We start from the raw sequence: 20,922 nt of genomic DNA, 5'->3' as shown, positions 1-20,922 counted from the left end.
TAGGTTCCTCATGAGTGAGATTATGTGATAGTTATGTTTCTGTGCCTGACTTATTTCACTTATGCCTCCAGTTCCATCCATGTTGTTGTAAATGACAGAATCTCATCCCTTTTTATGGCTGAATAGTATTCCATTGTGTGTTTCATTCCAAGAAAATGAAATACCATTTTGTTATGCGTTCACCAGTTGGTGGACATTTAGGCAACTTCCATTTCTTAGCTCTTGTGCTGCAGTGATCATGGGTGTGCAGGTGTCTCTTTGACATAGCGATTTTATTTCCTTTGGATATGTACCCAGCAGTGGGATTGCTGGAAGATATGGTGGTTCTTTTTAATTTGTTGAGGAAGCTTCATATTATTTTCTGTGATAGCAATACTAATTTATATTCCCATTAGCAGATGTGGGACTATTTTAATATTTTGATGTGCCCGTGGTTATTAAGTTATTACATAATTAAATTATTTGCCTAGAGAGAAGGGGACAATTTTCTAATCAATTTAGATCTTAAATTCTGTGCAAGTTTCAAGAGACGCATCCTGCTGAGTCCTGAAGGAGAGGCCTGAGAGTCTATAGGAAGAAGCACCTGTTAGAAAGACCTTACTTATGGTATATGATGGAAAGAAAGCAGTTTGAGTTTGCACAGAATTGATAGCACTTTAGTTAAGGGAATGCATCTATGTTTTTAAACTGATGATTGTATAGAAAATAGTATTTGTACATTTTAGTACAGTGTATAAATAATGGTACGAATAATGACACACCAGAGTAAGGGGAGTCACCCAGGATGGAGGGGATCAGTGCTTGAGCATAGGGTTGTGGCAGGTTTGCACTCTTTGAGTTTGCTATCTAAGGAAAGCCCAGTTAGGTTTTTGGCTATAAAGGTTAGTTGGCTTTTAAGATGACTCTCTGGAGGGAAAAGGAAAGGAAAATGTAAAAATTAAGTCCAAAATGGTTATCAGATTCATGTGTTTGGAGGAGAAAACTAGACTCAGAACAGGATGGCTGTGGAACTAGCCATCTGTTAATGACTATAAATTAGTGTACATCCACGAGGACTTCATCAAAGAAGGAAATGTAATGCTCTCTAATTTTGTTGAAAATGGGTTTATTGTTGGGAAATTGTTAATACTTCAGGATTAAATATTGTTTGGAAATGATTATCTATGGAACAGTTGAAAATGATAAAAATGTGTACCCTTTGGTTAATGGAAAAGAAAAATCATCGGAGCTGCAGTTATAGTAAGTAGTTGGAGACTGTCGTTAAGAGAATAGACATGCATAGTCAGTCCTTTGTGTCCATGGATTCTGCATCCATGGATTTAATCTACTGTGAGTGGAAAATATTAGGAAAAAAATTCTGTCTGTACTGAACACATACAGACCCTTTGTTTTCATTCCCTAAACAACATAGTATAACAACAGTTTACACAGCATTTCCATTATATTAGATATTAAAAGTAATCTAGAGATAAAATATATGGGAGGGTGAGTGTAGGTGACATGCAGATACTATGTCATTTTATATGAGGAACTTGAGCCTGTGTAGACTTTGGTACCCAGGGATTCCTGGTACCTGTTCCCTGTGGATAACCAAGAGTCATCTGTGGTTTTGCACTGGAAAGGAGAGCGAGGATAGATACTGTGTGGAGATGGAGGTTTCTTCTGAGCTGTCTAAAATGAGAAGGATCCCCTATTATGTTAGCAAGCTCCCTGTCATTGGGTATATTTAGTGATCGATCACCATTTTTCAGGAATTTCTTCTTCGTGAGGTTGCAGGAGTTGGTTCTAGTCCAGAACTCTTAATTGCATGATTTTTTTCTTGTTCTGATTGTTTGTTGTGTTTATTAGGTTATACCCCTGCAATCAAAGGACAGCTGTTACATGTTGATGCCACCACCAGCATGCAGTACCGGACCCTTTTAGAAGCAGAAATGTTAGCAGTAAGTCTGAAGTGTATGATTATGAGCAAACTTGGTTTTCATTTTCTAATATAAAATTTAATTAGCCAGGAAGTCATTGAATGACCCGTCCTCAAGTTCGAGGACCACCAGGTGTTCTTCACCCCATCCTTGAGAAGAGAAGTCGATTCCCAGTGCGCTGGGCTTCCTTTGGCGTCTCTCTGTGGCTCTGCTTCTGGTGTGTGGGAAGTGAAAAGAAGGCAACAAAAAGGAGAAGAGCCATTAGAATATTGTTTTCAAACTTGATTTTGTGGCTGGCCTCATTTTCCTTTCTATATAAGGTTATTTTTCACCATTTCCTGGCCCTGTTGGATTCTTCCTCAGGGCTTACATAATGTTCATTGTGCTTTTCACTTGATGAATAAGGCAAAAGGAGGAGAATCTTACTGATACTCTGGATTGCTCTATGTGGGAACAGAAGCCTGGTGGAAATGCCCATGATGAAAATTGCAGGATGGGGACTCGCTGACCACGCAGATATGTTTAAAATCAGAGAATGATGACTGCAACAGCAAAAGCTGGGGTGGAGTAGGACAGTTGGTATTCCCAGAAGGTCCTTTAAACAAACATCTCATACATGACATGTGTACCTTAACAAGGAGATTCTCCAGATACCAAGACCGTTTCAGATACCATAAATATATATTAAACTTCATATTTAGCATTTTTATGAATTCTTGAGCTGCTGCTAGAGAATGCAGGTTATGTGGCAGTGCTGCTCCTAGGCAGGCAGCTTTATGCTTTACAGAAACGCCATCCTTAGGAGAAGTACTAATGCCATTAGTGTGACAGTGTGCATTGCACTCCACCCGCCCTCTCTCTGAGCCTCTCACTCCACAGATGAGGGAGAGAAAGGAGGATATGGTTGCTACCCATTGGCTTAGCTAGAGTCCCGTGTCAGAACTTCAACCTGATTTGCCATTGTCCAAGTTTTTTGACCCCTTCATGGCTTCATAGGAACTGGATGTCACTGGAGACACTGACCTTCAGCCTCAGCAATATTAAAATCTCTAAGGGATCTTCTGTTCAGCTCAGTAGGAAAATAAATTTTAATTACTCATCAGCGTGTGAGCCTTCATTTCTAATGCTGTGCACACAGTGTCACATTTCAAGCTTTAACATTGTTGCTAACATTTGTCCTGCAGTTCCACATCAATGCCAGCTACCCCCGAGTATGGAACATGCCACAGACGTGGCAGTGTGAATTGGAAGTTTATAAAGCCACCTACCACTTCATCTTTGCACAGAAGAACTTCTTTACAGGTATTTCTTAGTAAATACAGGTATAGTAAAATTTATCACAGCTTTTTTGTATTCATTTTACTTTTAAATTCAATATACATACTTTGATGACACAGTTCTTACTTTATTTTACAGGTAATTTTAGGCTGAGAATATAAAAGGGAAAATTTAAATATAGGCATTTTATGTTCTAACACAATTAAGAAAAAATATTATCCCAAAATTGAGTGTAGAAGGAAATTAAAGAACTCAATTTAGGCTAGTGTTTTATATCAGTTTAGTAAGGGGTTAAGATGAGGTTGGTGAATCAATTTTTCTGTCTTCCCCAATTAGGCATCAGTATAGCTTCATTGTTTCATTTTAATTATTGCAGCTTACTATAGTATACTCAAATAGACAAATATTGTTGTTTTTATTCTTAGTGTCCCTGTTTAACTTTCCCATTGGCATTTAAATTGATGCTATCTGTAGTTGAAAAAAGTTCTTTACCTCTTGCTATCTATACATATTTTGGGAGTGTTAATGACCAAGTCTTGGTCTGTGAGTAATAATTATTACTCCATAAAAATAAGTAGCATTTATTGATCTCTATAAGTAACTCCACAGGGTTGGTCTCAATGGTAGGATTGATGGTGACCCCACGGAAACCTAATATTGCTTAACTGTTTGTTCCACCCATCCGCCCAACTGTCCATCAGTCATTTATAAACGTATGGTCTGTGCTGAGTGCCAGTAGGTGTGTTGGGGTGTGGTAGAGATTAAGGCATGCATCCTTAGTGCTGTCCTGACATTACTTACCAGGGCGATGTTGGCTACTTTACTTCATCGTTTGTTTCAGTTGCCTTATTTGTGAAATAGGAATAAAAGTTTCCATTCTACTTTGCTATTGCTGGATTTTTGGCATGTTAAAATGTCTTCTACTGTAACATGTTCCGTCCTGAGTCCCCTGTGCTTGTTGTTGTTTGAACAGGAGCCTCACCTGTGGACAGGCAGAGCTTCTGCCTTGCTGGAGTTAGGTACTGTTTGTGAAGGCTTGAGGCAGTGTCTGGAGTGTTCTACTCAAGTAGGAATTTTGAGAGTCCCTGGCAAGTTAAACTTTTGCAAGTGACATGAACACTGAGTGAATACTTCAGTTCATATTTATGAAAAAATGTCTTAAGGAATTTGTACATATTAAATAATTGAGTCCTCACAAAATGAATTTCATTGTTATCCTTATTTACAGGCGGGGAAAATGAGTAAGAGAGGTGAAACAGTTTGTTCAGAGCATACAGCTAGTAAGGTTGACTGAGCGGCGTCCCAATTCAGTGGTCCCTTACATGAGCTACTTTTGACTGTAGCCTTTCCACCTCTTATTCAAGATTTTGTAGTTTTAACCATGAATCTTTTAAAATAGATTTCTATTTTCATGTACTAATCCTTCTCTTAGTGAATATATTGTTCATGATTTTAAAATTTTCTTTTGTAGTAGCACTTTCATTTAAACTGAATATTTGTTATTTTTAAATAGCCAAGTACACATTTTCTAAATTACAGGAGATTTTTCCATACATTATCTTCTTTCTGTGACTCCAGTTTTTATGCTTCACCTTTTTGAAATTCACTCCTTTGGTTATTTTTTTCCTAAGATTCATTTGGAGAAATTTAAAATTATATTGAAAGGAACAAAAATAGACATTATCATCATTTAAATTCTCCTCTTCCAGGCTTAATAGCTTAATATTTGGTCATATTATATTGTTCTTAAAAGCTACAACTTATTCTCTGAAATAGGGTGACTCTATGGAGTAGTATTGCCTTAGACTTGGAGTGAGCATGCTTGGGCATGGTGCTGGAATTCCTTTCTCTATTAGTAGAAAACTACAGGAAAGAAGTTAACCAGGAAAGAAGTTAACCATCGGTTTATGAAGGAATGCCTGTTTCTTTTTTTTTTTTTAAAAGAGAGAGTGAGACAGGGGGAGAGAGAGGGAGGGAGGGAGGGAGAGAGAATTTTTTTAATATTTATTTTTTAGTTTTCGGCGGACACAACATCTTTGTATGTGGTGCTGAGGATCGAACCCGGGCGGCACGCATGCCAGGCGAGCGCGCTACCGCTTGAGCCACATCCCCAGTCCCATGCCTGTTTCTTGATAGCCGTTCCTCTGGCAATCACTTATCAGTAAGATAGACTTTTTTCTCATCAAACTCTCAAAGATAGCTTTATGGGAACTGTAATAGTGAGTATTAGGAGGGATAACTTGAGGCAAAGGTAGACACTAAAGGCTCTTCCAGGAATACTGAAATTTGATTTACTATGAGCAAGGCTCTAATATCAGGTGATTGACATTTCACGGGGTGTGGTATTAACCTAACAATTTAATCATGAAGTCAGGTTTGGTGGGTTTTTCAGGTGAACATTTAGCTGGCCATCTTGATAGCTTCTGAACTCCTTGCACAGTTGAGGAGGGTAGTCATGAAGAATGTGCTTTCTTTTTCTCCTTAGATTATTTGGTAAGACCATTTGGTAATGAAAGAAGCTTTTGGTGAAAGAGAAATTCATGTTGACTTGCTTCTTGAGTTTCCTAATAAAAATATTTTGACATCATAGTTTTAAAATTTATCAGTAAGGATGCTGTAAAAACCATATGGTATGGAAGCTCTATTATGGAATAATTTGTTGAAATTTTAAAGAGGTTATTAAATTAAGATTTAATAACATAGAAATTTGCTATTATCTTTATAAAATTTCAGATGTTATTAAAATAGTAACATTTGTTAAACTAGTAATTGGCAAATAACTTTACAAAATTACATTGGTTTCCTGAGATAGTAGGTTACTTCAATTTATGTTTATTAGTAATTACATCTTATTCTGTTAACTAATAGTAGTGTAAAGTAGAGAAATGTAATAGTATACATTCTACTGGTTCAAAACAAGCACTAAACGTGGCATCTGCCCACAGAGAATTATGGGCCTGTTACTCATGTGCATCTTTTGTGTTATATTATTAATCTCAAGTTCATTGGTGTGTGCACTAGACATAGACAAATGAAACACTATGAGACAGTATGTATGATTAGGGTAGATGTGAATGGTGAATCTAATAAATGCATGTGAGACCTAAGCACAGAGGAAATTACCATCTGCTGCAGGTAAGTTGGAGAAAAAAAGGATGAGTATTCAGGTCCAAAATGGTGTTTGTAAATGAACTTGGTAATTAACTAAGATTAGCATGGTATCTTGCTATTTGTATCATCTTCGCATGACTCCAAGGGAATAGCTGTTGTTATTATCCATAAGTGAACAGTGAGGAATACACACAGAAATAGTGAATGACTTGGGCAAACTTCATGAAGCTAGGAAGTGGAGGAGACATTTAAGAACAATTTTTGGACTGCAGACCCTGGTGTATGTAGTTTCTTGCTCAGGTTAAAGGTACTTGTTTTCCTTCAGCAGAGAGGATATGAAAGCAGTACAAGTCATCCTGAGAATCCAGCAGGATGGGTTCCAGGATCCCATGTGGATACTAGAATCTGTGGATGCCCAAGTACCTTACATAAAATGGCACCTTTTATGTAAACTGCACATATCATTCTTAAATCACTGCTACTTAGAATACCTAGCACAAAATGTAAATGCTATATAAGTATTACACTGTATTGTTTAGGAATAATGACAAGAAAACAGTTTCAGTGCCTGTTCAGTGCAGATGTAGTCTTTAAAAATTTTTTTTGACTTGTGCTTGATTGAATCCTTTGGTGCAAAACCCCTTGATATGTGCTGACTATACTTTAGACAGCATAAGAGGTCTGAGTAACAGTACTAGACTGTAAATTTTTACCAGGGAGAAAAGTGAGGAAACCAGCCTCATGAATAATAACTTTTACTGAGGAGTTGGCTAATTCCAGAGATTATTTTACATTGCCATAGTACCTAAGTACCATGCTAAAGAATAAGGTTTGGAAGTGGGCTAGAGCCAGGTTAGTCAGGCATGGCAGCTCTGAAAAGCAAGGGTTAGAAGTGAGCATCGTGTGAAGGATGACGTTGCATCAAGTGAAGGTAAATTGGATAAATTGAATTTTCTCATTTTTATCAGTAGAATAGATTAAAGCCATATGCCTTTTATTATGGATATAGTGAAACTATGTCTAATTAATATTAAGTTGTTGGAGCTTGATATTAAATGTATTATTTTGTGATTTTAATAAGGCAGGAATTTCCCTCTAATATATATATGTACCTGTTCTATATGTGGCAGCTAGATTTTAAATGGATTCCTATGATACATAAGATAAATATACTTAAGATAATCATTATTGAATTTCACTCATGCTTTTCAGTTTAAAGATTCCCCTTAAGAGTCAAAGAAAACTAAGTAGTAGTAGATTATAATTTTCCTTTAAGTATCTTTAATAAATGTTACCACTGTGGAGTGCTTACATTTTGCTAGTTACTTTGTTAAAACGTCACACAAATCATCTCTGTTCTCCTAATAAGTCTGGGAAGTTGTCCTTGTTCCGTAAAAGAGAAAACTGATAGGATTGACCCATAATGTCAGGATTGCTTAGCTGGTGGAGTAGAGCAGAGCTTCAACCCGGCACTGTCTGGCCTCACAGTCAGTGTGGCGTCACTTTGCTTCCAGTTGTTCCTTCTTCCACAGACACAAGTTCTGAGTTCACAGGCACGACACTGTGCCATGGCACAGTGTGAGCACCCAGATGAGCTCGATGGAATTCCCTCCCCCTTTTTCAGAGAGAAAGGGAAAAGGGGAGAGAATTTCATCAAAAATAGAAGGAAGGTTTGTGGACTGGAGGAGGAGATTGAGGGGAGGGAGGAGGAATGAGACACGGGAAGAGAAGTGGAGTGACTGTGTCCGTGGGTGAAATGTGATCGCTGTCGTGTACATTCACAAGGCACTCACTAAAAGAAAGAAAAATACCCCATACCAAAGACTGTTTGTAACTCGCAGAAAGATCAGTCAAGTAGAGGAAGGAGTACGGTGGGGAGGAGGCGGGAAAGGAAGGAGGATGTGCTGGGGCAGAACTGAAACAAATCACATTCCACACTCTTATTATGTGAACGTGAGTCCTAACATACATGTCACTAAAAAGGACCCATTTCTTTGTTTTTGTTTTTGTTTTTTTTAAAGATGAGTGTGACACCTCTGTAAAAAAGATATTATTGCTGTGAGTATACAGTATATGTAAATGATATGTATAAGAAAGAGTTTTGGAAACCACTGTGTAGATCAGAGCTAATATCTTCATAGAGACAGCTTTTGCTTCTGCAGTTAAAAACAAGAAAACAAGGTACCAGAAGATAAATAGACTAAGTGTATGAACACAGTTTTACAAACTAAATTAAGACATATCTTAAGACATATATTAAGACATCAGCAGTTAATAATGATTGATTATAAATTCTAAGAAAACCTAGCTATGTTTTATTCACCTTTAAAATCACACCATGTAGAGCCCTATACACAGCTAAATACTGAGTAGATACTTATTTTGTGAATAAACATTAAAAATGTTCAACTATATTTGTAATGAAGAAATTCATTTAAAATGAGTTTATTTTTTCAGTTATGAAATAGCAAGACCACCTACCTCTCTTACCCCATTGATAAAAACCAGAGACATAGGTAGGAGTAAGTAGGATGCAGCACAGCATATGAAGAAATATGTAGCGTGTGTGTATTTCAGGTAATAGTACAAGTGGCTGATTTTTTGGGGAAGCAGCTCGGTGCTCTGTAACAGTCTTGAAAATTCCTCAGTTTTGACTCTGCGGTGCCCTCTCTGGAATCTGTTCTGAGAGTAATCCTAAGTATGTACAACACCTTGCACAAAAGTACACACTGACATGTTATATGTAGCAAAAAAAATTGGTGAGAGTCTAAGTGTCCAAGAGTGTGGAAAACAAATCTTGAATGGTAAATCTCTTTAATAAACAAAATTTATGTAAATGTGAGTAAATTAACATGAGAAGGTATTTTTCAGTCAAAAAGCAACACAAAACATAGTATAGTATAAAAAGCCATATAGAAAAAGAATTAGAAGGAAACGTATTTACAGCATTGAATTATTTATGAAATATCAGGCAACATTTATTTTCTTCTGTTTTCAAAAATTTCTTCAGAAAATAGATATATTAGATGAATAAAATTTTTAATTTGAAACTGACTAGTAACTCATTTAATATATTTTGTGAAAATATTTTAGTATAAAATTCTTTATACCTACAGAGGGCAAAAATTCATTTTGACTGTTGTTAGACTGTATGTATTTGTTTTTTTCTTAATTTTATTTAACTTTGTTTTGTACCCCAATGTTCTTAGATTTAATTCAAGACTGGTCGAGTGATAGTGCTCCAGACATTTTTTCATTTGTTCCGTATACATGGAATTTTAAAATCATGTTTCATCAATTTGAAATGATTTGGGCTGCTAATCAGCACAATTGGATTGACTGTTCCACTAAACAACAGGAAAATGGTAAGAAATTTAAAAAAATTAGGGTCAGTATTTTTATTTCAATACATAATAACAAAGAAAATTAGTATTGATTTTGTAGTTTTAATAGGTACTAGAGTTGTTTTTTTTTCCCCTCATTATCTTGTGAAACTTTCAGGACCATTTCAGAATATGCTTTGTACTGAGTGTCTTCTCTTAGGTTTAATTTTGTTTAGGTATGCAGTTAAAGTAATACTTATATTTAAATTTTATTGACATTAAAAGTAAATTTACTACTTCTTTTTCTTTCTTTTTTCTTTTTCTAGTGTATCTGGCAGCTTGTGGGGAAACACTGAACATTGATTTTCCTTTGCCTTTTACGGACTTTGTTCCAGCTACATGTAACACCAGGTTCTCTTTAAGAGTACGTATCACTGTTTGCATTGACAGTTCCACGGGTTTATTAGTACATGTGACTCCCCAGGGCTTACCTTTCCTCTCCCTTGCCTGTCTTCTTGCCACCCTAAAGCGTTTCAGTGTTCTTCCAGCGTCCCTAACATGAGTGTTGTGGAGTTCCTATTATTTTATTTTTATAGGTAACAGCTCCTAAGAAATTGACCAATTGAAAAAAAAAAAGTCTCCAGAGTTGTTTATTTTCTTGGTGCTCAGTTCTGATCTCTGTAGCTCATCTATATTCTCTTAAGAACCTCTCCTAGCTGTAAGGTCTAGGCACTAATTTTATGCTTCCCTATGTTGATTGCTAATTGTAGCTGTGAATTCAGGGAGAACAACCACAAGCTCCTTCCTTCCCTTTATCTCAAAGGCAGGTTTAATGTACTTCTTAACTCATGATTTTGTGGAAGACCTAATTTTAGGGGATGGACAATCGGGAGTAAGTTGTATTAATGTTTGTTATGGTGGCAAAAAAAAAAAAAGTAGCAGCAGTATTAATAGGAGCAGTTTACACCTAATACATATTTTTTAATCACATATGCATTATTTAATACTAATGAAATACAAAATGAGCAAACACCTTCATATTCTGTTAGTGTTAGAAGTACAGTTGTCAAAACAAGTAATAAAAGGCAGGATCACAGCACACCTCCAGAGGCAATGCCATATTTTCTTTTCTTCTTTTTCTTTAGGAAATAGCATTTATTTGAAAGACATAAAGCAAAATACCTTTTTTTCTTAACGTTTTTAAAAATTATTTCTTACATATATCACAATAGAGGAGTGCATTACATTCATAATATGAACTCTTTCCCTGTAGTAACTCATGTATTTCTCAGAACAAGCCTTTTGAGATAGTCATTGCTGTTACCTACATTTATAGATTGGAAAACAGAGAAACAGAGTTTATACAACTTGTCCTGTAGCTAGTAAGTTGCCAAGTTGGATATTGAACCCTGGCAATATAGAGAAAAAAGGGAAACCCAGTTATGATCCTTCTGGTATGCCAATTAAGAGTTATTCAACATCAGTTGAAGAAGAGACTTATTAAAAATTAAAGGCGATGATATTTGTATTAATTAGCTTTGCATTGCTATGACCAAAGTAACTAAGAAGAACAATTCATAGGAAGAAAAGTTTATTTTGACTCATGTTCCAGAGGTGTAGTGCATGGTCACCTGAGTCCATTGCTCTGGGCTTGAGGTGAGGCAGAGGAACGCAGCAGGCTCATGACAGCCAGGAAGGAGCAGGAGGAAAGAGGCTCAGGGCAGATGCACTCTTGCAGGACGAACTTCCCTCCTGCCTGCCACGCCCTGCCTGGTGCAGTCACCAGCCAGTCCATGCAGACTAGAAAGACAGGTCATGTCAGAGCTCTTCAAGTCTAGGCTCAGCACCTCTGAACAGTCCTGCATCAGCACAGGAGCCTTGAGGGATGCCTCACACCCAGCCGTAACAATACTGCCTTTCAATTTTTGAAGACTACAGAACATGTTCCATTTGAGCCTGTATTAGTGAGCTCCTCTCCCCCAAGTGAGTTTCAGATAAAATATTCATGGGTCACCATGAAAGATGATCTCTTTACTGTTATGTGGAAACTATACTGTTTCTCTTTTTTTTAATTGTCTAAAACCTAAATAAGTATTTAGGTTTTAGACAATGTAAAACCTTATTCCAGGCATTTATCATTTAAATTTTATTTCCATTTTAATTTGTTTTTAAGATTATTATAGTTTTGGCTCTAAGTAGTGACCTGACATATGTATGTACTGAATTTATTACTTTGGGTTATTATGTATTGTGTTTTAGGGAGAAGATGTTGATCTTCATTTGTTTCTACCAGATTGCCACCCTAGTAAATATTCATTATTTATGCTGGTAAAGAATTGTCACCCGAGTAAGATGGGTCCTGACGCTGGTATTCCTGCTGAATGCCAGAGTGGCCAGAAAACTGTTAAACCAAAGTGGCGCAATATCACTCAGGAGAAGTGAGTATATGACAATCAGAGACCTAAGCGTTTTGTACTTACATGTGGAGAGACATTTCTTCTTCTTTAAAATACTAATTATAAAGTTTCATTATCTGTACTTAGTGTCTGTATACAATTAAAGGAACAAGTATCTGACCAGAAACTTTCTTATTCTTCAAAGAGCTGGTTGGGTTGAGTGCTGGACTGTTCCAAGTGTACTGCTTACAATTGATTACACCTGGCATCCAATTTATCCGCAAAAGGCAGATGAACAGCTGAAACAATCATGTAAGTGCTTTTATGTAATTTATACTTTGAATTAGTGGTTATTATGATTGATTATCATTAAAAATACAGAAAATAAAAAATTTGGAAGTGCATTTATTCTTCTAAAATAATTATATAAATTTATAATCTGCAAAATAATTTTGAATAGCTAACCTTTATTGAGCATTTACTATATAATCAGGCACTGGGCCAAGTAGTTTTCTGGCTTATATTATCTCATTTAATTCTTATCACATCTCTATGAGGTGGATATTATTCTCAGCTTGGAGTTGAAGAAATAGGCTCAGAAAAGGCAAGTAGTTTTCTCAAGACCTGCCAGTCCAATGCAGCAGAGCTGAGTAGGAAACAAGGTGTGTGAGAATCTGTGTATTTGGGAAGCCTCAATTGAAATGCCTAAATCGATTTTGTTAAGTGTTAGTTTCTTTAATGCATTTTGAAAACTTTCATGTAACTTATATTTTCCTGAAGGTAATTTTCCCTGTTACCTGAGACACAAAAAACAACAAGAGTCAAGTGATATTTTCTTTGTTTCTTTTCCCAGTGTGTTAAGTTTCAAAGAATAGTGTTGATAGTTGTTTACATGTGTGGTGACTTGATAATGTCATTCTGTGTCTTACCAGTTATTTATGTGAAAACAGCTTTGTAGTTTAATGCCTGAATATACTTAAGGACTAATAGTAACTCAAATTTATATTGTAGGGACCTAATGAGAAAGTTGCTTATGTTAACAGGAACTTTTCATTGGTTCTATGCAATCTGATATATGCATTTACCTCCATATTTCAATGAAGTCTATTCTTTGTTTTCTTAATTTTTAGACCCTCAGGTCTGTTGTATTATATTACTGTAGATATTATCAAGATTATTTGATTTTGCATTTGCTAAGTATTATGTCTTACTGAATATTGGCTTGAAGAACTTCTAAGAGGTCATTTTCTCCTTCTTTAAACATTAATCTCTTCTTCTTCCTCCATTTATGCCAGTGTCAGAGATGGAAGAAACAATGCTGTCTGTGTTAAGGCCAGCCCAGAAGGCTGCAGACAGAGTGGCTTCCTCTCCCTCTTCTTCTGCACGCCCTTCGGTTGACCCAGCAGAACTTCCGCCTGATAAACTTCATGTAGAAATGGAGCTCTCCCCAGATTCTCAGATAACTCTCTATGGGCCTCTGCTAAATGCCTTTTTATGTATAAAGGTATGATTTTAAAAGAACTTCTATTTTTTTGAATTTATTTTATTTATGCTAATTTGTTATATGTGTCAGCAGAATGCATTTCAATTTTTATTATACAAACAGCACAATTTTTCATGTGTCTGGTTGCACACAAAGTAAAGTCATGCCATTCATGTCTTCATACATGTACTTAAGGTAATGATGTCCATCTCATTCCACCATCTTTCCTACCTCCATACCCTGTCCCTTCTCTTCCCTCCCCTTTGCCCTATCTGAAGTTCGTCTATTTCTTCCAGTACGAATCAGCCTCCTTATATCAGAGAAAGGAGAAAACATTTGGCATTTGGTTTTTTGGGATTGGCTTATTTCACTTAGCATTGTATTCTCCAACTCCATCTATTTACCTGCAGATGCAATGATTTTATTATTTATTGCTGAGTAATATTCCCTTGTGTATATATATCACATTTTCTTTATTTATTCATCTACTCTGAAGGGCAGCTAGGTTGGTCCCACAGTTTAGCTATTGTGAATTGTGCTACTATAAACATTGATGTGGCTGTGTCCCTGTAGTATGCTGTTTTTAAGTCCTTTGGGTATAGACAAAGGAGTGGGATAGCTGGGTCAAATGGTGGTTCCATTCCTAGATTTCCAAGGAATCTCCATACTGTTTTCCATATTGGCTACACCAATTTGCAGTCCCACCAGCAATGTATGAGTGTGCCTTTTTTCCCACATCCTTGCCAACACTTATCATTGTTTGTATTCATAATAGCTGCCATTCTGACTGGAGTGAGAGGAAATCTTAAGAGTAGTTTTGACTTGCATTTCTCTAATTGCTAGAGATGTTGAACACTTTTTCATATATTTGTTGATTAATTGTATATTATTTTCTGAGAAGTGTCTGTTAAGTTCTTTGGCCCATTTATTGATTGGGTTATTTGTTTTTTTGGTATTAAGATTTTTGAGTTCTTTATGTATCCTAGAGATTAATGCTCTCTATCTGATGTGTGAGGGGTAAAACTTTGCTCCCATTCCATAGGCTCTTTAGTCACCTCACTGATTGTTTCTTTTGTTGAGAAGAAGCCTTTTAGTTTGAATCCATCCCATTTATTGATTTTTGATTTTACTTCTTGTGCTTTAGAAGTATTACTAAGGAAGTTAGGGCTAATCCAACACGATGGAGATTTGGGCCTACTTTTTCTTCTATTAGGCGCAGGGTCTCTGGTTTAATTCCTAGGTTGTTGGTCCACTTTGAGTTGAGTTTTTTGCATGGTGAGAGATAGGGGCTTAATTTCATTTTGTTTCATATCGATTTCCAGTTTTCCCAGCACCATTTGTTGAAGAGGATATCTTTCTCCAATATATGCTTTTGGCACCTTTGACTAATATAAGATAACCGTAATTATGTGGGTTAGTCTCTGTGTCCTCTGTTCTGTACCTTCAGTCTACCAGTCTATTTTGGTGCCAACACCATACTGTTTTTGTTACTGTTGCTCTGTAGTATAGTTTAAGGTCTGGTATAATGATGCTTCCTGCTTCACTCTTCTTGCTAAAGATTGCTTTAGCTATTCTGGGCCTCTTATTTTTCCAGATGTATTTCATGATTGCCTTTTATATTTCTATGAGGAATGTCCTTGGGATTTTGATTGGAATTGCTTTAAATCTGAATAGTGCTTTTGGTAGTATGGTCATTTTGACAGTATTAATTCTGCCTATCCAAGAACAAGGGAGATCTTTTTATCTTTTTAAGGTCTTTTTAAATTTCTTTCTTTAGTGTTCTGTAGTTTTCATTGTAGAGGTCTTTCACCTCTTTTGTTGATTCCCAAGTTTTTTTTTTGAGGCTATTGTAAATGGGGTAGTTTTCCTCCTTTTTCTTTCAGATGATTTGTCACTGATGTACAGAAATGCCCTTGATTTATAATTTATGATTTTATATTCTGCTACTTTGCTGAATTCATTTATTAGTTCTAGAAGGTTTCTGGTGGAATTTTTTGGGTCTTCTGGGTATAGAATCATATCGTTGGCCAATAGTAATAATTTGAGTCCTTCTTTTCTTATTCGTATCCTTTTAATTTCTTTCATCTGTCTAATTGCTCTGGCTAGTGTTTCAAGAACTACATTAAATAGAAGTGGTGAAAGACGGCATCCCTATTAGAGGGAATGCTTTCAATTTGTGTCCATTTAGAATGATGTTGGCCGGGGGCTTCACCTAGATAGCTTTTACAATGTTGTAATAGCCTTCTAAATGAAAATTAAGGGGATTCACAATAGCTTGATGGATGATTTAAATTGTTGAGGATAAGTGATGCCTGTTCACTGGACTTGTTGTGCTGGAATCCACTGCAGTTGTTAAAAAGAACACTCCTAAGTTTAGTGTTTTTTTAGTTTGAAGCATTTAGTGTGCCAGCACTAACATAATATTTCTTTTTTCAAGGAAATTAGATAGAGGGGTAACAGATATCTGGACAGTATATCTGATAGAGTAGGAAAGATATGTGGACAAATTTTAACACTTACCTGAGAATAATTGAGAATGATTGGTACCAGGAAAAGTCTATTTTAAGTGAATCTATTTAAAACGGATGATAAGTTGCGCGCAGTGGGACATGCCTGTAATCCTAGTGGCTCTGGAGGCTGAGACAGGAGGATTGTGAGTTCAAAGCCAGCCTCGGCAACCGTGAGGCACTACGCAGCTCAGTGAGACCCTATCTCTAAATAAAACACAAAGTAGGGCTGGGGATGTGGCTCAGTGTTTGAGTGATTCAGAGTTCAATTTCTGGTACCAAAAAAAAAAAAAAAAGATGACAGCATTTCATGATAAATAATGAGCCAAGATTTGTTTGGATCTTTATTTTAAAAATGAAAGCAAATCTATGAAAATAAGTTTATTGCAAGAGTATGTCAAATTTAGTTTCTGAATTAATATGCACCACTTCTTAGAACAAAGAATAAATCAAGTGTTGATTCGTTTGGCATAATTTTTCCACTGAAACTATGTAATTGCACAGTGTGATAGCACTTTAAGGTTGATATGTGTAGCATGATTATGAAGAGAGGCTATTTTTAGAGAAATATTTGAGGTCTTCACCTGTTTTCCAAAGATTACTTTAATTCTTCTGTTATTCAGATCACACTTTAAAAGAGTCTCCCTGGTGTCACAGTGGTTCTTGTTGTTTTGCTGTTCTTTTTGGTAGTGAACTCTTCTAGATCCTTGTTTATCACTGTAAGCTTTGAGGAGAGCAGTTTTCCAACATCATTTAGCAGCAGTTTCACCAAATTTTACATTTCTCCAGAATTTTGCACTTTTACTTTGCTTTAAATTTCATTGAACTGTTGGTTGTTTACCATATCTGTGATCAGGAAGAGATTAAAAACACCATAAACAGTAGGGTTACTCATGGGAGGGATGTTAGAGTGGGTCTAATCTTACATTGCTTGTTTATTTGTATCCTGTTGCAGTTTCACAGATGCAGAGATTTGGATACTGAATACTAAGTTAATAATACAGTAATAGTGGTAATGAATTCTGGAGAAGGGACTAGGGTGGTCAGGGTTGGACAAGGAAGGACAAGTCACAGGTGTGGGTGAGGGCTCTTAAGACAAAGTACTAGGTGACTCGGGCTTGAGGCACATAATGTTAACATTTGAGTTACTATATTTATTAAAAACTGTTGGGAAGTGTCAGATAGCATGATGTAAGTTAAAAGGTGCAGGGAACGTGTAGATAAGATTTGTAGAAACCTGGAGCTTTGCATGGTTACCCTTTCTTCCCTAGCATTTAAAAAGCAGATTCCTAAAGGAGTAAACCTGTGTGTTCAAAGGGGAAAATGCACACATATACACATATTTTCTTTCTTATGACCACTGTTTCACCTAAAATATTCTTCAAATATTTCTTCCAATATCTGACTTTCTTGGGATTGCACATGAATAGCTATAAAAGGATTATTTACAAATTTAGCTATAATCTCACTAATGAGGCTGATTTATATTTTAATTAAATGTAAGTAATGATTTAATTCGCAGGCTGAGGGTGGTCACTGCAGTATAATATCAGGTTTTGAATATTATTAGATATTAACTTTGTTTTTGCATTGTCATGTGCACATTGAATGCCAATTTTTTATTTTAAAAGATTTATAGTAATTAATACATATTTACCAAAAATAAGAGGATTGTAACCAAGAAAAATATAAAGAAAGATGTATATGTCTCCGTTTATATTTCTTTATAAATTCTACTCTACAGATGTGGCTTCTGTTGATAGTTGCTTATGTTTGGATACGTACTTTTTAGTAGTATCAAAGTTTGCTAAAGAATGTATTGGGGGATGGGATTGTGGCTCAGTAGTAGAGCACTTGTCTAGCATGCATGAGGCACTGGGTTTGATCCTCAGCACCACATAAATGTAAAATAAAGATATTGTGTCTGCCTAAAACTAAAAAGATAAATATATATAAAAAAGAATATTGGTATGTACATTCACCAAATTAATTTAGAACTTGTATAAACTATCAAAGCAAATTTAAAATTTCAAGTTTTGACATACATATTAAATATATATTGAAAACATGATAGGCAAAAAATTTGCCCAGCCCAGTGAACTCTGCTTTTTATAAGGAATATATGTAATTTTTTTGTTTCTGTCTTTGTGTACCTTAAAATTTAGTGCTGATATAGTGATATTATTCTACCTTAAATTCTGTTTCTTTCTTTCTTTTTTTTTTTTTTTTTTTAGGGAAACATTTGCAAATGTTTATTAATTGTTGGTGACTGATGCAGGTTAAATGAAGGAAGAGAGTTTGCAGCATGGAGCATGTGCTGAACAGGAAACAGATAGAAGGGAACTTGTCCCGACAGGGAACTTAGCAGTGGGGCAAAGTAGAGGAGAGATGTCCACAGTGATACTCTGTGTTTGTGTGTGTGTGTGCGCGTGCGCGCACTGAGGCAAAAAAGTCTGGAATTAGATACCTACATCTTTGGTAGTCCCACCTGGAGCAAAGGAAAGGTAGTGCTGGTCAATACAGAGAATATCTGACAATACTTGTTTTTGAAAATAGGCATATGGACACACAGACAGATGAATGCATTAGGTATATGTCTTGCTCAACAAAACTCTAATATCTAACAGACTTCAGGGCACACAGCAAGAACAGTGTTAACAGAATACACAGCATATAGTAAGAACAAATAATGCTTAAGTTTTTAATGTTGCGAATTCTTCCTTTCACTTGCTAATACACCTGAGGGTCAGGAGTTCCAGAGTTCACAGCCATGCCTGTGACTGCAAAAGGCCACCACATTTTGCTTCTCATCACGGGCAGGTCACACCCCTAAAGAGAGCAGTCTTCTCCTCAGAGTCGCTGATCTCTTCCTATGCCCTGAGGTACTTCCTTTCCCAAGCCCTGTGGCTCCAGATACCCCCCGTCTTTCCTGGGTCCTGGCACCCTCTCTTTGCTTCCCAGAGGTCCTTGCTTTCCCAGTGGGTGCAGTTGTCTCTGAGACTGTTTGGAGCCAGCTGCTTCTGGCCCTCCCTTCAGATCCTGCTCTTCCCTTGCTGGCTTCTGGGGCATCTCCTGGCATTTTCTCTGTCGTATGCCAGAAGCACTCTCAGATGATTAATCCTGACTTCCACGGTTGTGGCATTCATCAAAATCGTCACTCTGGGATTCTATGATCTTTCCATTAGAACTCATGAAAGCAGGAAAGGTGGCTCTGAGACCTCAGAGACCGAGTGATGGCAAAGGGCATTTGTTTGTTTTAATGTATTACTTATGTTTTAGTTAGTATCAGTGTTAGAATTTAAAAACTTTGGAATTTAGGCATTTTGCATATATATGTGTCATTTTTGAGTACATTATTTCATGTACATTCTATGATGAAATTCATATATAGGTGAAAAACTAAGGGAGTCTGAAAATCCATGTTAACTGAGACTTACTTAGTTATCAAAATTAAACACAAAGAAATTATAAAATCACTGTATTTGTGAGATTATGTTTGAAAAAGTGATTTCCAAAATCCACCAGAGAAAGTGATCCTGGCATTACCTCGGCAAAGAGCTCTGGAAAAAGACTGTGTGCTGAACATGCTTTAACATCTGAGAAGATATGATGGAGCCTGCTGCAGGTGTGGACAGCATGGCCGCTCGGCGCCAGCTTGAAGTCATTTTCAACATGTCAGAACTGGGTGTCTTTTCTTCCGTTGTAGGCAGGGTTGAGTAACAGTACACTGAGACTACTTTCCTGGGTGGAATTTGTTCTAGCTTTCCTTAGTAGAGGAAGGGAAAGCGTCACAACATAACCCATCAATTATAGCAGAAAGCCCCCTTTGTGTGACAGCCTGTCAGCACTTGTTCCTAGTAACTGGGGGTTAAGGGTGTGTGTGCAAATGTGCTTTCCTTTTTAAAAACAATGCAGTAGTCTTGGGGGGCATTTGCAGGTAAAGTCACCAAAGGATGTTTTCCCCTGTACCTGCCTCTGGAACTCATGCCCATTGCAGACCTGCTGAGCCAGTCTCCAGGACCAAGAGATAACGAGTGCATTTTGAAAAGGTTCCCAAATGATCTAAGTGATGACTCCCGTTCTGAATTCTTTTGAGTTTAATCAACAGGGAAGGCTATTTCTGTTTAGTTGTAAAAATTATATGTTGGGTTTGAAGATGCAGATCAGTATTTATTTTCCTTTATATTTGTGCTTGAATTTGTCCAGGCTTTAGATCTCTCTCTCTCTCTCTCTCTTTTTTTTTTTTTAAGCAGTGGACAGCAGAGAAGAATACAGGGAAAACTCCTGGTTTTGTGAGTCAGTGGATTTGGAGTTTGAATATAGTATTCTCATTAGTTGTAGGACTTTAAGACCTTCAACGTCCTTTCCTAAGAAAAGATGTTATAACCTGGTGTCCATAACCCTAGTTAGAAAACGATTTTGTCAGTAACTCTGCTGCAGAATTTATTGAAATACTGATTTGGTCCCCCTTTAATAGATAACAGTAAACAGTGTTAGCAAGGCTATTTAACAACTTTACTACTGATGGGTTAAATAAACAAAATATAAATTCACAGTCAATGGGAAAAAGATGATTTCAGTTGAAGTTAAATCTGTTTCTTAAAAGTCAAATTTTAATTTCTGATGCAAAAGAAATCACAAAATAGTTGACACACTTCCACATTAAATAACCAGTGAATTGTATGAAAGGAAATTTGATAACTGTTGATAACACATGTATTTATTTAATCAGTAACTAAAATTAGACATTCTTATTAAAACTGTTAAAACATTTCTGGATAAATATTACAACTGGAATGTGTATGTTGTAATATTTATTAAGAGTCATCCAAATTGATTTTCACTTTCCTCAAAAGATGTTCCTACATAGTGCCTTGGGCACTATAGAGTAAACACTGAAAGTTA

The 20,922-nt window shown here is 36.4% G+C and overlaps 1 protein-coding gene across 5 annotated transcripts in view; it reads left to right on the top strand.

Annotated features, from left to right (window-relative positions):
• The window catches only part of Bltp1 (bridge-like lipid transfer protein family member 1), a 200,419-nt gene that overhangs the window by 50,340 nt on the left and 129,157 nt on the right, over positions 1-20,922 (top strand). For all 5 annotated transcript variants that reach the window (XM_071614729.1, XM_071614732.1, XM_071614730.1 and 2 more), the window contains exons 14-20: positions 1,849-1,940; positions 3,104-3,221; positions 9,518-9,673; positions 9,958-10,055; positions 11,891-12,069; positions 12,233-12,339; positions 13,323-13,531. In XM_071614729.1, coding sequence (XP_071470830.1) covers positions 1,849-1,940; positions 3,104-3,221; positions 9,518-9,673; positions 9,958-10,055; positions 11,891-12,069; positions 12,233-12,339; positions 13,323-13,531 — 959 coding nt within the window. The remainder of the gene's footprint in view (positions 1-1,848; positions 1,941-3,103; positions 3,222-9,517; positions 9,674-9,957; positions 10,056-11,890; positions 12,070-12,232; positions 12,340-13,322; positions 13,532-20,922) is intronic.

Source organism: Marmota flaviventris, chromosome 7, assembly GCF_047511675.1.
Source record: "Marmota flaviventris isolate mMarFla1 chromosome 7, mMarFla1.hap1, whole genome shotgun sequence".
Lineage (NCBI taxonomy): Eukaryota > Metazoa > Chordata > Mammalia > Rodentia > Sciuridae > Marmota > Marmota flaviventris.
This window is presented reverse-complemented; position numbering and strand designations above follow the sequence as displayed.